Source organism: Nuphar pumila, chromosome 15, assembly GCF_984573655.1.
Source record: "Nuphar pumila chromosome 15, dmNupPumi1.hap1.1, whole genome shotgun sequence".
Lineage (NCBI taxonomy): Eukaryota > Viridiplantae > Streptophyta > Magnoliopsida > Nymphaeales > Nymphaeaceae > Nuphar > Nuphar pumila.
The window spans coordinates 48,539,560-48,555,751 of record NC_143263.1 but is presented as its reverse complement, the minus strand read 5'-3'; the positions used below and the strand labels follow the sequence as shown (position 1 = coordinate 48,555,751).

Genomic DNA, 16,192 nt, shown 5'->3' with positions numbered 1-16,192 from the left:
GAATCTCTTTTATAAAAGAAAAAGAAAATATTTCTTCATAAAAAATTACATCATGACTAGTAAAAACTTATGACTCTGAGTCAAAAAGTTTATAAGCCTTTTGTCTCATGGGGTAACCAATAAATGTGCACCTCTTTGCTCGCGTGTCAAACTTAGTTTTATGTTGATTTATGTTAGTGGCATAGCATAGACACCCAAAAACTCAAAGATGACTAAAAGTAGGTTTTTTCCAAATAGCCTTTCAAATTTTTTTTTACCCTTAAGACGTGGTGTTGGAGTGCGATTAATAAGATAGGCGACGGTTAAAACATATTCACTCCAAAATTGAATAGGAAGATTGGTCTGAAATCGAAGGGCTTTGGCAACTTTCAATATGTGCCTGTGTTTTTGTTCAACTACATCATTTTGTTGTGGTGCAGCAACACAACTGTGTTGATTGATAACACCGTGGTCGTTAATGTAATTTTACATTTCATGAGAGAAGAACTTGGAGTCATTATCAAACCTTATATTCTTAATGTGACTATCAAATTGACTTGAAACCATACTATTTTTTTTTTAACAAAGCTCAAGGTCTCATAGTTATGTCGCATAAGAAAAACCCATATGGTTCTAGTAAAAATCATCAGCAATGCTAAAAAATAATGTGCCCCATTAAGAGAGGCTTGAGAATAAGGACCCCATATATTACTATGAATAATTTCAAAAGCACATGATTTTATGGGTCATCTTGCTACTGTCCAATTTTTAGACACTTGTTCTCTAAGATAAAATTTTTGCTGTGAAACCTGTTTTGAATATAATTGGCACCCTTCTAAGATCAAGAACTTGGTCACCAAAGCTTCAAATTGATCTTAATCACTGACACACGACTCCTCTCCACTCACCAAAATGCTCCAAACAGTATAATTAACAACAATCTTAAACAAGAAAAATCGATCCAATCACCAAGAAAAGTGATCTTGGTCTAAGAACTCCAACAAGGTTTATAAAAGACCTTATGAATTTGATCTAGATTGATTTCACTCTCATACACCAATTAAACTAAGAACTCTCAATGCAGTAACAAATCACATATAGCAGAGCCCAAAACAAACTCTTATCAATTATGAAACTATCTTGAAAATATCGTCTCTCAAGGGAACTCCAACGTGAGTTTGTGCATGCACACATGAGTTCAATCTTTTAGGCACCCCAGTTCTTAGAGAAACTCAAATGCAGAAAAATCCATTATCAAACAGTAATATCACCATTGTAATCTAATATACTTCAGATCCAAACACGAACTCCAGCAAGAAAGATGATTTGCTTTAAGAAAATCGCCCAACTATGCACTTACTACAAAGGTTGCCATGCATGACATGCTAGCAATCATGAAACTCACCCAACTTCTAATCTGATCTGATTCTACCAAACTACTATAATGGATCTACTACTCATATGATGCTGATTAACATATCTTGAACCAAAAAATGAATTTGTAACAGAACTCAAGAATTTCTCAAAATTGCCCAATTGGCCCAAGCTTGTTCACATATTTTGAACCAGTAAATTTAATTATTAAAATATAATTCAAACAAGGATAAAATTGAGTGGCTCGTTCCACCAAAATGTGACTACGAAAAATGAGTTGTTCTCATCCGAATTACTGGATGAGAAACATGATTTGTAATAAAAGAACAATGCTGGATCACTCATATGGTCTAATTACTTCAAAATATGAACATGAAAGATTGCATTCATTGAAACCTCAAGGGTGGCTTCTAGACGGGTGGTCAAGGTTCAATTCCTATGAGTGCCACCCTCAGAATAGGCCCCGGGGGCAGGGGGTCCTAGGAGTTTTACATCACTGGGTTGGCAGGCTGAGCCAACGTGACTAGGTCGACCTATCGGGTACGGATTCTTCAGGTTATAAATCAGAAAAATATTGTATTCATTGATATAAACTTAACCCAAACTCACTTAAAATAAAACAGTGCTAGACATTTATTTTGGGTTATACCTACAGAAATTGCTTGCACAAGTGTCACCTGATTACCCCGAGGTGGGTTCTCTTCTCTGGGGGGTCATCAATACCCACGCTCTTATGAAACCCATCAGTGAAAGGCACTTGCACACTCGTGGGAGTTGAACTTGAGATGAAGGTGTCATCACCATCTTATCCACAAACCCTGAGGGTGTAGCATTCTAAGCGTTTTTTTATGGCAAGGATCCTTCTCCAAGAACCCAGTCACTTAGGATCCGTTTGCATGCCACGGAAGAGGTTCAATTCCTATAAATGTGTTGGGCATGATCAATTTACTAAGAAATGAAAAAAAATAATGTTTAGAGCATTAAAAATTTACAAAGATTTTGAACAGTTGATTTTTTAAACTTTATAAAAATCCATCCATGATCCCTATACAAGCAAGTACATAGATCACATTTGTGCGGTCAAAATTGAAAAATAAAATAAAAAATAAAGCTCAAAAAACCTATTTAGCACGTGGCTTGGCACCAAATGGATTTAGCACTGAGTAATGGGTCGGTGTTAAACCCATTTGGTGCTAAATTAGTTTTTTGGGCTTATTTTATTTTATTTTTTAAATTCTGTTTGATTTTATAGGGATCATCTCTTGAAGCATTTGATTCCAACACATGGGGGTGAGTTTTCATAAAGTTTGAAAAATCAGCAGTTCAAAATCTTTGTAAATTTTTTACACTCCAAACATCACTTTTTTCATCCAAAATACATGATCCAGGTGTGGATTCTTAAGTAAATCTACCATGCCCAATACATTTATATCGCATAAAAAGGCACCGTAAAAGCTGAAAAACCCCATTTAACACGCGGTTTAATACAGACCCATTACTATATATATATATATATAATTATAATTTTATACATAATTTATACACATCTCATGTTTTTATGCGACAATACTTTCTTGAGATCTCCTCGATAAGTAAAGCTGGATATTTCAAATTATCTCTAATTTATTCGTGCCGATATTTTCCCGAGAGCGGGACTTTGCGAACATGGATTTCATCGTGCGTGCTTGAAAATAACGCAAAGCGTAGGGGGATGATCGAAATTTTCCAGAAGCTACTGAAGAAACCTTGCTTTGGGGAAGTCTCTAGGGTTTCTTCCTGCAATTGCCATCGATTTCCTCCCCTTCTGGTCCTCTCTCTAAGACTTTTAATCGATCAATTCTGCCCTTTCTATAGGCACAGAAACCAAATAGAAGTAATTTTTACTTTTTTCATTTTATTTTGAGTTTTCGTTCTCTAGGGTTTAAGCTTTTGCTTTCTTCGTCGGAATCCTGCGTTATACAGATTTTTTTTACTGAAATGATCAACCAGTTTTGTTTTTCATTTTCATTGCTTGAGAATTACTGGAAATTCAAAATTTTCGATTAATGTCTGTTTGTTTTTTAACGTTTGGTAAATTCTTGGGATTCTTAATTTCTTCTTTATTCTTTTATCATCTTGAGTAATGCTAGTTCGTTTTCTAGATATCTTATTGACATCCTCCTTTCTTCTTCTTCTTCTTTTTCTTTGTTTTTTTTTTTATCTCTCGTACTGTTTGTTTGCAGAGATGGGATTCAAATTATCGTTCGCGGCAGATAATCCACCTCTTTCGGTAATCGCAGTGGCTAGAATTGCCAGCGTTCCGCTTGAGCTCGATCCGACTCTTACCGCCGGCTCCTTGCCCGAGTTATACGATTCTTCGGGGTAATCTCTCTTTTTCTCTTTTTTTGTTTTTTTGGTATTGATTTTGCTTTTTTCTTTGTTCAAATTGGTACTTGGTCTTAGATGTGATGAGAAGATCGAGAAGGTTGATCAAGGAAGCTTATTTTCACTTGATCAGTGATCGCAAGTGTTTATAATGTTGTGAGAATATCATGAAATTTTCATTGAGATTTTTTCGCTTATTTGATATCCCGCAATATTTGTAAAATGTCGCTGGTTTTGAATGCCGGGACTTTTTCTATGGTCCCCAACTCTTGGGAAAAAAATTTGAAGTTCCCTTATTTCTTTTCCATAATTTGTTGTTTTCCTTTTTCTCCAAAAATTATGAGATTTTCCCAGGAAAAAAACAGTGCGGAAATCTCCCCGTCAATTCACTTCCAAGATTTTCCTGGGAACGATATTGATGATATGGAAAATGATGTAATTTTGAATCTGATACCGCTTTCTTGTTAGTCTCTTTGTTCTCCATTCTGTTTATGGGACTTGGTACTGTTTGTGGTTCACGTGCTTTCATAGAAACTGATGGGAACACATAATGATTTTTTCCCCCAAAGGAATTATTGAATATTTTCATTTCTTGTTTAGTTATCTATTGAATATTAGCAGCAAATTGGACTAGAGATATATGGTTTCACCAAGAATATTTTCTTTTTCCTTTCTCTCTTCTAGGGATAAATCAAGATTTTTTTGTTATTTTTTGTGCTTTAAGAATAAAGCGTGAAATTGCAAAATGAGAGAAGCTATAGCATAAAATGAAAGTCTTACGAATCATGATCCAAATAAGTTTCACAAGGTTTTTTGGCAGCTTTCTCATTTAGCAGTGTGTTTGGATCCACTGACTTATTCAGAGAAATGGGATAAATGGGGACATTACATTCTGGTGCATAATCTGAATTTGTTGCTTGCCTCACTTTTTTTCTGGACCAGCGGGTGCATCCAAGCACATCCTTAAGAAAACACTGGAAGAAATGAATTCGTTATAATGTTGTAACCTTCTCGTTTACTTGTGATGAGTTTTTGTTTGTTCAGAATAATTTGAATATATTGCTGTATTGTCTTTATATTTTCAAAATCTGCTTAATTGGTAAAATAATTTTTTGCATTTTTCTTTCTGTATTTTTAATAAATATGTTTGGTTAATCTTTATTTGTATATTTTTAATAACTATTCTACATTTTTTTACTTTTTTCCAAGAAAAACCTTATCTTTTCCATTTTTAGTCACTAGGATTTTCCTGATATTTATAGAACATCCTATAGTGTACCGGGAAATTGGCTCACCAAGAAATCCTCAAGACTAATATATGTGACAGTGCAATCAGGGGGATATGTTTCAAAAATATACTTTTCTCAAGACACTCAGGGCCGTAGGCAACCACTATGGCTTTGTAACCATTGTGCTTTATCTGTCTGCCAGATCAAAATGGCAGGGTACGACTGAGCTCCTACGTCATGTTGGGCAGGCAGCAGACCTCCCAAATTTTTATCCATGTGATGCAGCTGAATCTAAACAGGTGGTTCAACGTCTCTACTTTTGTATACCCTGATCTGCCTTTTCTTCTTCTTATGAATATGTGTTTAATTTCTTGTCTTATGAGTATGCTGCAAATGTTTTCTGCAGATTGACAAATGGCTAGAGTATTCCCCTACCTTTTCATCAGGACCGGAGTTTGAGAATGCGTGTGAATGTGTGGATGGTTATCTATTGAAGCGGACTTTCTTGGTGGGTTATAACTTATCAGTTGCGGACATAGCCGTCTGGTCTGGTCTTGCATGTATTTCTACATATTCTACCCATATATTGTGGATTTTAGCACATTCTTTCTGCTTTACATAATTGTTAACTTGTTTTAGTACTTACCTGTATGCTTGTTTCTGAAGGTACTGGGCAAAGATGGGATAGTTTGAGGAAGTCCAAGAAATATCAGAATCTGGTTCGCTGGTATGACTCAATAGCATCAGAATATGGTCCAGTCCTAAATGAAGTTACTGGGGCATATGTTGGCAAAAGAGGGTTGGGCAAGCCAAAATCTGTAAAACCAAAGGAGAAGGAGGAGACTACCACCAATGCAGAAAGTAATGATAAGGAGAAGTCCATATGCCCCTTTGATGTGGAACTTCCTGGTGCAGAAGTTGGTAAGGTTGTCTTACGATTTGCTCCAGAGCCCAGTGGTTACCTTCACATTGGTCATTCCAAGGCTGCACTTCTGAACCAATATTTCGCTCAAAAATACCAAGGAAAACTAATTGTACGTTTCGATGACACAAATCCTGCTAAGGAAAGCAATGAGTTTGTGGAGAATATCTTGTTAGATATAGATACTTTGGGTATCAAATATGAGAGGGTCACTTACACTTCAGATTACTTTCCAAATTTGATGGAAATGGCTGAGAAGTTGATAGTCAGTGGAAAAGCATACGTTGATGATACACCAAGGGAACAAATGCAGAAAGAGAGAATGGATGGCATTGATTCAAAATGCAGGAACAACGTCCTTGCGACTAATTTGGCTTTGTGGAAAGAAATGATAGCTGGGACAGAGAGGGGCCTGCAGTGCTGCTTGCGTGGTAAATTGGACATGCAGGCCCTAAATAAGTCACTTCGAGATCCAGTATATTACCGCTCCAACCCAGTTCCTCATCATCGTATAGGAAAAATCTATAAGGTGTACCCAACATATGACTTTGCTTGCCCATTTGTTGATGCATATGAAGGTATAACACATGCGCTGCGTTCAAGTGAATATCACGATAGGAATGAGCAGTATTACAGGATTTTAGATGATATGGGAGTGCGGAAGGTACAGATCTATGAGTTCAGTCGGTTGAATCTTGTCTACACTCTTTTGAGCAAGCGTAAACTTTTGTGGTTTGTTGAGCATGGGAAAGTTGAGGGTTGGGATGATCCTCGGTTTCCCACTGTACAAGGAATGGTGCGTAGAGGCTTAACTGTTGAGGCTCTTCTTCAGTTCATTCTCTCACAGGTAAGCTTATTTGCTTGTTGACCTCTTTTCTTATTATAGGTAAGGATATTATATTGACTGCTTTGATGAAAATTAAATGCAAACTCTTCCCTCCAATTTTTTAGGGTGCATCAAAAAATCTCAACCTGATGGAATGGGACAAGCTGTGGACTATCAATAAGAAATTAATCGATCCAATATGCCCAAGGCATACTGCTGTTCTCGAAGAAGGACGAGTGATTTTGACTTTAACTAATGGCCCTGAGACACCATTTGTTCGAATTATACCTCGGCATAAAAAATATGAGGGTGCTGGGCAAAAAGCTACTACGTATACAAGGAGGATTTGGATAGAACAAGCTGATGCTTCTGCTATGACAGAAGGAGAGGAGGTAACTTTAATGGACTGGGGAAATGCCATCATAAAAGAAATCCAGAAGGATCAGGATGGAAAAGTTATTCTCTTGACAGGAGCATTGCATCTTGAGGGATCTGTTAAAACAACCAAATTGAAGCTTACCTGGTTGCCTGAGACAACAGAACTAGTCAATCTTTCTTTAGCTGATCTCGATTACCTGATCACGAAAAAGAAGGTGCATTTATGCTTCTGATTCCTTTTCCTACCAGTTGTGCCTTTAACTTTTTGACTTTGTTTTATATTTGATCAAGTGTTTAGATTCACCTGTTAGTAAGGCTCAAATGTGATGAGCTTCTTGCAAAAAGCTCGGCTTAAGCTCACTGTTTAATTAATGAGCAAAGCTTGAGCTTGAAAGTATATATTATGATATTCAATGAGCTCATGAAAAGCTTTCAAGATCTCATTAAATATTTGATAATATGATTAATAAGTATATTTTTGTATTGATGTATATTGAACAATTTTATTAATATTGTCAATTTCCATTGTAGCTCATTAAACAGTAAAAACTATATATATATAGTTTGTGTTTAATGTTTTGACATAAATGATAGCGTTCTTGTGGTGGTCTCTCTTTGAGTTTCTGGTGGAAGGTCATACCTCTGAATGGCTTAAGCTCACCACATTTTGTGTGTACCCTTGCTAACATAACAATGAAGCATCCAGACATTATCAAAAGAACAGTAAAATAGGAAGGAAAAAAGATGATCATACTGAAAAGATGTGTATTCGGGTCTCGGGTCAGGGTCCAGACCCGAATACGTAATCACCTATGTCACATGGGTGCGGGTGCGGGTGCGACACAGGTGCGGCGCAATTTAAAAAATTTTGGACACGGGGACTCGGCTATATATATATATATATATATATATATATATATATATATATATATATATATATATATATATAGAAGCAATAACATAGCAACAGAAAAAATTTATTAGCAATTTCATTGTCATTTATCAGTACATGAATATATAAAAATATCAAGTTTTTCAGTAGAGAAAATATGACTTGCATATGAAAATATACATCTCCTGGTTGTATTGTATTTATATTCCTTTAAATTGATAAATTGAAAGATATTTCAAAGTATTGGTCCTGAACACTGAGAAGCAACTTTCTAGTAGGCAGCTCACCCTTCGTTGGAGGAATCACGCTTCCCCTTAAAGATCACACATCCCCAATCAAATGGACTGCAGTTGCATAGACTGTGCAATGCAGTCTGTGACTGTGCACAGTCACAGACTGTGCACAGTCACAGACTATGCAGTTGCATAGTCTGTGACTGTGCAACTGCATTGCAGTCTGGTTATATATATATTTTAAAAAAAAAGTTATATAAAAATGATTTTTTTTTGTTTTTCATCTTAAAAATAGACATTTTTGGACTCGATCAAAGTTGACCGAGTCCAAAATGTGGACGGACTCGGCCTCGACTCTTTGACCGAGTCTGACTCGGTGTTGACCAAGTCTGGGCCGAGTCCGAAGCCGCACCCGTGTCGGGGCGTGTCGACTCGGGTGCGGCACCTCCCTAGCCGAGTCCGTGTGACATAGGTAATCACATGTTATATTATCTCATTAATGGCACCTGTATAATTGTTTTGTATTATAAAAGGGTATTTTAGTACCCTAAAATCTTTTCTATCACTAATAGCATATAATGAGAGGTTCAATAGCCGATTCCTGTATTGGGAATTAGGTTTTCTCTGCAGCTCCTTCTCTTTCTCTGTTCTTCACTCTTCACGCATGATGAATCTTTGGGTTTTATGAAATCTAACATGGTATCAAAGCCACGCTAGAGCTGGATCTGGGATCGCTTCCAAAGGTATGTCTAAAAAGACTGATTAGCCTGACAAGTCAGAAAATCGATTTTGTTTATCTCCTCTTTTTTGTGCCTGCACTTTTCCTTTTTCTCCCTCGTCGTTATCGTCATCGTCGATATCACCATTTACGCTGCGTCTCTCTACTGCTGCTTCTTTGTAATCGTCCTGCTTCTTCGCTTATTGAAAGTTTCTGCGTGATTCCCTTTTTCTTTTCTTAATCTCAGTCTGTTTTAAATCAATCTGTTGCTCAGAATCATATCGGATCAAGTAATCGGCTGTCTATCAATCTCGTTTTTCTCCCTGTTGATCAGATCTGATCAGATTTAGATCTGACTCCATCTGTCGTTCGATATTTTTTATTATTTTACCCTTGAATGTGTTAAATCAAAATCGGGTCTGAGATTCATTTATGTGTTTCTCTTAAAATTTCGTTCTTAGTGATACCCTCTTTCAAATCTGGATAGTTACAGACATAGTTACCGGAAGCGCCTAAGTAAAAGGGGAAGCGCGCTTCAGAAGCGCGAAACGTCGCGCTTCCGAAGCGTGCGTGGAAGCGCCACTTTTAAATGGGAAGCACGCTTCCCCCATTTTTTTTCAATTTTTTTGTATTTTGCATTTTTTATTTTTTTCGCTTCCCCCTCGCTTCCTAGGTCGCTTCCGAGACGATTTCCGAATCGCTCCTAAGTGGTCCCATGCTTCCCGCTTCCTAAAATTTTGAAAGTGCCTCGCTTCCCGCTTCCCGCTCCCGCTTCCCGTTTCGCTTCTCGCTCCCGCTTCCTCAACTGACAACCATGGTTACAGATCTGATCTGAATTCAATATTACATCTAAGTTGGATATCAGACTTGGTTTTATTTTCCAGTTCTTTTTCTTGATTATTGTTTATTGTTCTTCGCATAGCCCGGTATAGTTATTCTGCAAAAAAAAAGGGAAAAGAAGTTCCAGTTTTTTTTGTTTTTTTTTGTCATCTGCGTGACTACTCTGTCAGTAACAACAAAAAAAAGGGGTAAGAGGCTGCGGGAATTACCTTGGAATTGAAAGTTGTCTTTCTATATACCGGCTTCTAGCTATCATCGGGCTGTGTGCTAGACACATTCTCCTTGTTCTTATCATAAAACATGGATACATTTCCTTCTCAGTCTGGCCTTTCCTCAAGCTTTCTTAGCCAACTCGTGTCTGAAAAATTAAACAATTCTAATTTTCTGATTTGGAAGAGGCAAATCATTCCTTTCATTAGGAGTCAGGATCTTTCTGGACATCTGGATGGATCTGTTCCAGTTCCTCCAGAGTTTATATCACGTGAAGAAAAAGGCAATAAAGGAGCATCTACCATAGTATATGTTAGAAATACTGAATTTGTGGCTTGGATGAAAAGAGACCAAGCATTAGTTGCTTACATTACCTCTACGTTGTCACAAGAAGTGCTTGTGGCAATTCCAGATGACTGCACTGCCATGCAACTTTGGGACAGACTAGTTCAGACATATTCACAGGTTTCTCAATCAAGGATTGTATTTCTTAAAAGGGAATTTCAGATGTTAAGAAAGGACTCCATGACTATCATGGAATACTTAAACAAATTGAAGATCATCACAAATCAATTAGCAGTGGTTGGGTGTGCAGTGACTAATAAAGAGTAGATTGGGGCCTGACTATCATATGATTGTTACTTTCTTGTTGTGTCTACCTGATCTGCCCATATTTGAAGACCTGCGTGCCAAACTACTTCAATATGAGATGAACCTGAAAGGGTTTTCTGAAGAATCACATATGCATACAGGGACGCAAGAGGTTCTTGCTACAGGGGTAGTCTTTGGACGAGGACGAGGAAATTATGCTGTTAATGGAAGAGGGGGACAAGGAAGAAGTGGACAAGGAGGTCGTGGACTATTACCTTCACCCAACATACATCCCAACTCACAGCGACAGAGGCCAATTCCTACTTGTTTTCTGTGTAATAAAAGATGACACATCAAAGCTAATTGTTGGTTTAATCCCCTAAATAAAGGAAAATCAACACAGACTGAAGCAAAGAGAGGAACGCATAGCACAAAGGCCAGCGGAGAAGTAAAAGAATTGTTATTGTCTGCCCTAACAGGATTAAACCTGAAACAGAATGAGGAAGGTACTTGGTATTTGGACTCTGGGGCAACAACTCATGTTACTGGCGATGCAGGTAAGCTCCTAAACCTTGTTCCTTACATTGGTAGAAATAGTATAGTCACTGGGAATGGATCTCACCATTCTATTTCTCATATTGGAAATTCTGTTATACCCATGACAAAGTCTTCTCTCAGTCTTTCAAAGGTTCTTTATGCTCCCAACATCAAGAAAAATATTGTTTCTGTTTCCAAGTTTGTTGATGATACCAATGCTTCAGTTGAATTTACTCACTCTTCTGTTCTTGTCAAGGATCTCTGCACGAGGGAGACGTTCGCTAAAGGAAAACGACAAGGCAATATGTATGTTTTTTAAGAAGACCCTTCCTCTCGTGTCCGCTCTGTTGACCCAAACTTGAAGTTCTCCTCATCGTCGTCCTCAGTGGTTCCTACATGTGTTTTTAGTGTCTCTGAATCCAATAAGCCAAATCTTTGGCATGGTCGTTTAGGTCATTGCAGTAGCAATTTTATTGAGAAGCTTGTTTTAAATAACCTCATCCCCAAGTCTAGTTTAGGAATGAATGTCAATGACAACAAATGTTCTAGTTGTCACTTATATCAGAGTCATGTTTTACCTTTTCATTCTATTAATAAAAGAGCTTCAAGACCTTTTGAGATTATCTGTTCTGATGTTTGGGGGCCTGCCCCAGTTGCCTCTTTATCTGGAACTAGATATTATCTTATATTTGTTGGCAGCTATTCTCGTTATACTTGGATTTTCTTTATGAAACACAAGTCTGAGACCTTCAAGTTGTTTCAAAATTTTCATACCTTTGTCAAGAATCAATTTTCTGAAAATTTTCTTTGTTTCCAATGTGATGGAGGAGGTGAATTCTCTTCAAGTGATTTTACTAATTTTCTTCAAAGTAATGGAATAAAGCGAAGGGTGTCTTGCCCTCATACACCTCAACATAATGAGATTGCTGAAAGAAAGCATCGCCATATTGTTGAGAGTACAATGAGTATGATACATGATAGTAATCTTCCGATTACTATATGGACAAAAGCTTTTCATTCAGTAGTTCATGTGATAAATCGATTACCCATGACTATTTTGGAGAACAAATCTCCTTATTTTTTCCTATTTAAAGTTCAGCTCAACTATCATGATTTGCGCATGTTTGGTTGTGTATGTTATGCTCATATTGACAGTTCAATGAGACATAAGTTTCAGGACAAGGCCTTGAAGTGCAGGTTTGTGGGATATGCAGATGACTATAAAGGATACAGGTGCTATGATCCCATAAGCAAGCACATCAAAATATCAAGAAATGTTATCTTTGATGAATTGTATTTTGATCATCGACGCATTACTCCTGAATCAAATTTCAAAGTTGAGGTCTATCATCCTTGGTTGAATTCTGAGCTTTTCTCTGGTACTAGTGATATCTGTTCTTCAGATTGTGATCAAAAGGATAAAGAAGCTATGTCTGCTGATAGGCTGATTACACAGGAGAGTACAGAGCCATCCTTGGGTCCAGAAAGGTATAAAGGTCTTGTTTATACTCGACGAGAAAGGGATGCACCTCCTATCTTTAATCAGAAAATGGATACACCTTCTATATCCACTAGTAGACCCACCCGCTCTCGACATCCGATAGAAAGATGGGTCAGTTATGAAAACTTTTCACTGGACTTTCAACTTTTTCTAACTGCCTTGAGCAAGGAAGATGAACCCACAACATTTTTTCAAGCAGCAAATTCTAAAAGATGGATTGAAGCAATGAATGAAGAAATGGAGGCTCTATATGAATGTGGTACCTGGGATATTGTTCCCAGACCACCTGACAGAAATGTAGTTGGGTCGAAATGGGTGTACAAAATAAAGTACAAACCGAATGGGACTATAGAACGGTACAAGGCGAGACTTGTGGCAAAAGGATTTACACAGAAGCAAGGATAGGATTATGATGAGACTTTTAGTCCAGTTGTGAAAATGGGGACAATCAGAATCATACTATCTTTAGCTGTTGAACATCAGTGGACAATTAGTCAACTTGATGTCAAAAATGCTTTTCTCCATGGAAACTTGAAGGAGAAAGTATACATGAAACAACCCACTAGCTATGCAGAAGGAAATCCTACCAAATACGTATGCAAATTAAAAAGAGCGATATACGGATTGAAGCAGGCATCCCGTTCCTGGTTTGATAGTTTCTCTCTTGAAATACAAAAATATGGTTTTAGGCGATCTCTCCTTGACCATTCTTTGTTTATATTCAAGAACCAAGATGTGGTTACTCTGCTGTTAATATGTGGATGATATTATCATCACAGGTAATTCCAAAGTTCATATTGAGAAGGTCAAACATCTCTTGAATCAGAGATTCAAAATGAAGGATCTTGGGAAACTGCGATACTTCCTTGGAGTTGAAGTTGACAGTACCTCTAAAGGAATGACTCTCTCCCAACATAAGTACACTATTGATGTGCTCAATAAGGTAGGTATAAAAGACTGCAAACCCTTGGGAACTCCCATCATCCTTCACCAGATATTTAGTTCTCAAGATGGAGATCTATATGAGAATCCTACAAAATATCGTAGCATCATAGGCATGTTGCAATATCTTACTTTCACTAGACCTGATATTGTTTACTCAGTAAATCAGGTCTCACAGTTCATGCATGAGCCACGTGAAGGACATATGGAAGTGGTTAAACGGATACTTCGGTACTTGAAGGGAATGGTTGGGGATGACCTTTTGTACAGAAAAAGGACAAATGAGCAAAATGAACATGAAATTATTGTCTATACTAATGCAGACGGGGCGGGGGATCCAGATGAACGCAGATCTGTATCTGGCTATTGTGTGTTTGTTGGGATGAATTTGGTATCTTGGAGTAATAAGAAACAAAAGGTTGTTGCTAGATCAAGTACAAAAGCCGAGTATAGGTCAATGGCAGTCGCTACTGCTGAAGCTACTTGGATTAGACATTTGCTGACAGAAGTGGGAGAATCGATCTCTCGATCCCTCTTTTTATGTGACAATCAAAGTGCCATCAATATGTTCTTCAATCCCATTTATCACAGTCGGGGCCAAACATATCGAAATAGATCAACACTTTGTGAGACAAAAGGTAGAAGATAAGGAGATTGAGCCTGAATTTATACGGACTACTGATATAGTGACTGATATATTCACAAAAGGATTGACTAAAGATAGGTTTTGGATGTTAAAAGGCAAGTTGTTCATGGTTCAAAACCATGCACAACTTGAGGGAGGGTGAAAAGATGTGTGTTCGGGTCTCGGGTCAGGGTCCAGACCCGAATACGTAATCACATGTTATATTATCTCATTAATGGCACCTGTGTAATTGTTTTGTATTATAAAAGGGTATTTTAGTACCCTGAAATCTTTTGTATCACTAATAACATATAATGAGAGGTTCAATAGCCGATTCCTGTATTGGGAATTAGGTTTTCTCTGCAGCTCCTTCTCTTTCTCTGTTCTTCACTCTTCACGCATGATGAAACTTTGGGTTTCATGATACTTCGTATTTATCACGTGTTGCTTGGGCATGATTCTTTTCCTGGTTATGCTAGGGCTCTTTTGCCCACCCAGTGCTTATGCAGCTATGCTTCATTCCTTTTGTCCATGTGCAACTTGTTGATGCTTTAGTTTTCTCTTTCCTATTATCTAACCTGACAGCTAGGTCAGATTTTCTGATTGAGCTCTGGACCCCAAACCATTCAACTTCTAGTCATTGTTGCTGAACATGTATCCTGAAAATGAAGAGCATGCGGTAGATATGTATCTGATATGTTACTGTTTTGCGTTTCCAGTTGCTTGGTCTGTCATGTTTGGTTACTGTTCTATGGACATATATTGAATAGTGTGCTTTTCCAGTTTTCTCTGACTTGTCTGATGTTGAATACTTTGTGCTTTTCAAGTTTTCTTTGATTTACTTGTCTGAATCTTGGAGTCATGTCTTTCACCTGTACTTGTTTTATCTGGTTGGTCCAAAATCTAAACCTTCTGTTACAAATGTTCACTGCTTTCTTCATATCAGAAACTTCTCTTATGAACCAATCTTTTCCAGCGTTAGTTTCCTTTCAGTACTAGTGGAGTATCCGGATTAGCACCTGATGACATTGTTTTGTGCAGTTGGAAGAAGGGGAAGACTTCCTTGATGTGCTTAACCCCTGCACGAGGCGGGAGACAGCAGCTCTTGGTGACTCTAATATGCGAAACTTGAAACGTGGGGAGATACTGCAGCTGGAACGGAAAGGCTATTACCGATGCGATGTTCCTTATGTTCGACCTTCAAAGCCAATAGTTCTGATTGCCATCCCTGATGGTAGGCAGCAAACACCATTAAGCTTATCCAGAGACCTCAACAACTTGCAGATCCATTAAATTGTTGTCCAACTTTCCCCATCTCAGATGTCTAATACTAGTGTATTGTTACTTTCTCATTGGGATCTACAAATTTTATTTTTGGTTTTACTTTTGCTTTGTTTCCAATTCTCTTTCAGTTAAACACGAGTCATTTTTGTAATTTGGATTTTTAGTATTTCAGAATTTTGACTGCGAATTAGCTTTTCATCTTCATGAGGTATTCTCATCTTTCATTTTTGACGGTTACGGTGATATGTTTTGCAAAATCGGATGATTTTACAGTCTGTATATAGTTGGTTTACTTAAGCCTGAGGGGGTGAGTTCCCCTTGTTAGATTGTCTCTAGGAAAAATTGACCTTGAGTAAATGTCTGAAACTCGTCTTTCTTTTTAATTACAAACCGAAGGTAGTGCAACTCTGTTATTCCAATCCATGATCTTGAAATTAAAGAAAAGATAAAAAAGTGATCGTCCTACGCTTGAATGGTGGGCCAAGTGTCTGGTGATAGGATACTAATCCTAAACACGGTTAGACGAACCAAGTCTTTAATAATCAACAAAGCTTGATCATGGAAAATGCAGGCTGCTTATTCAGGTATGCCAAATGCAGCTAAATACACAAACTAGGGTCGAAGACTGTCATTGTAAAATGGTGCAATTTCATAAATGCTTCACAATTTATTGAAATCTTCTTCATATTCAAAATGTATGTTTTTTAACTTTTTAGGACATTTTGTCCTCCTGCAAATATAGCACAA

General features: G+C 37.5%; 1 protein-coding gene across 1 annotated transcript; it reads left to right on the top strand.

The window, feature by feature from the left end:
- The first annotated feature begins 3,155 nt into the window (after positions 1-3,155).
- Positions 3,156-15,632, top strand: LOC149815368 (glutamate--tRNA ligase, cytoplasmic-like). Its single transcript, XM_089989703.1, has 6 exons — positions 3,156-3,714; positions 5,149-5,245; positions 5,353-5,506; positions 5,613-6,715; positions 6,820-7,287; positions 15,203-15,632. Exons 1-6 carry the CDS (start codon positions 3,476-3,478, stop codon positions 15,452-15,454), a joined length of 2,313 nt encoding a protein of 770 aa, XP_089845829.1. The 5' UTR covers positions 3,156-3,475; the 3' UTR covers positions 15,455-15,632.
- Positions 15,633-16,192: the final 560 nt, after the last annotated feature.

Excerpts from the sequence above, each read along its gene's own strand:
- LOC149815368 (XM_089989703.1), top strand. The coding sequence starts at position 3,476 with ATGCTAGTTCGTTTTCTAGATATCTTATTGACATCCTCCTTTCTTCTT. Across the intron at positions 5,246-5,352 it reads ATGCAGCTGAATCTAAACAG|ATTGACAAATGGCTAGAGTA; the intron begins GTGGTTCAACGT and ends TGTTTTCTGCAG. Across the intron at positions 6,716-6,819 it reads TTCAGTTCATTCTCTCACAG|GGTGCATCAAAAAATCTCAA; the intron begins GTAAGCTTATTT and ends CCAATTTTTTAG.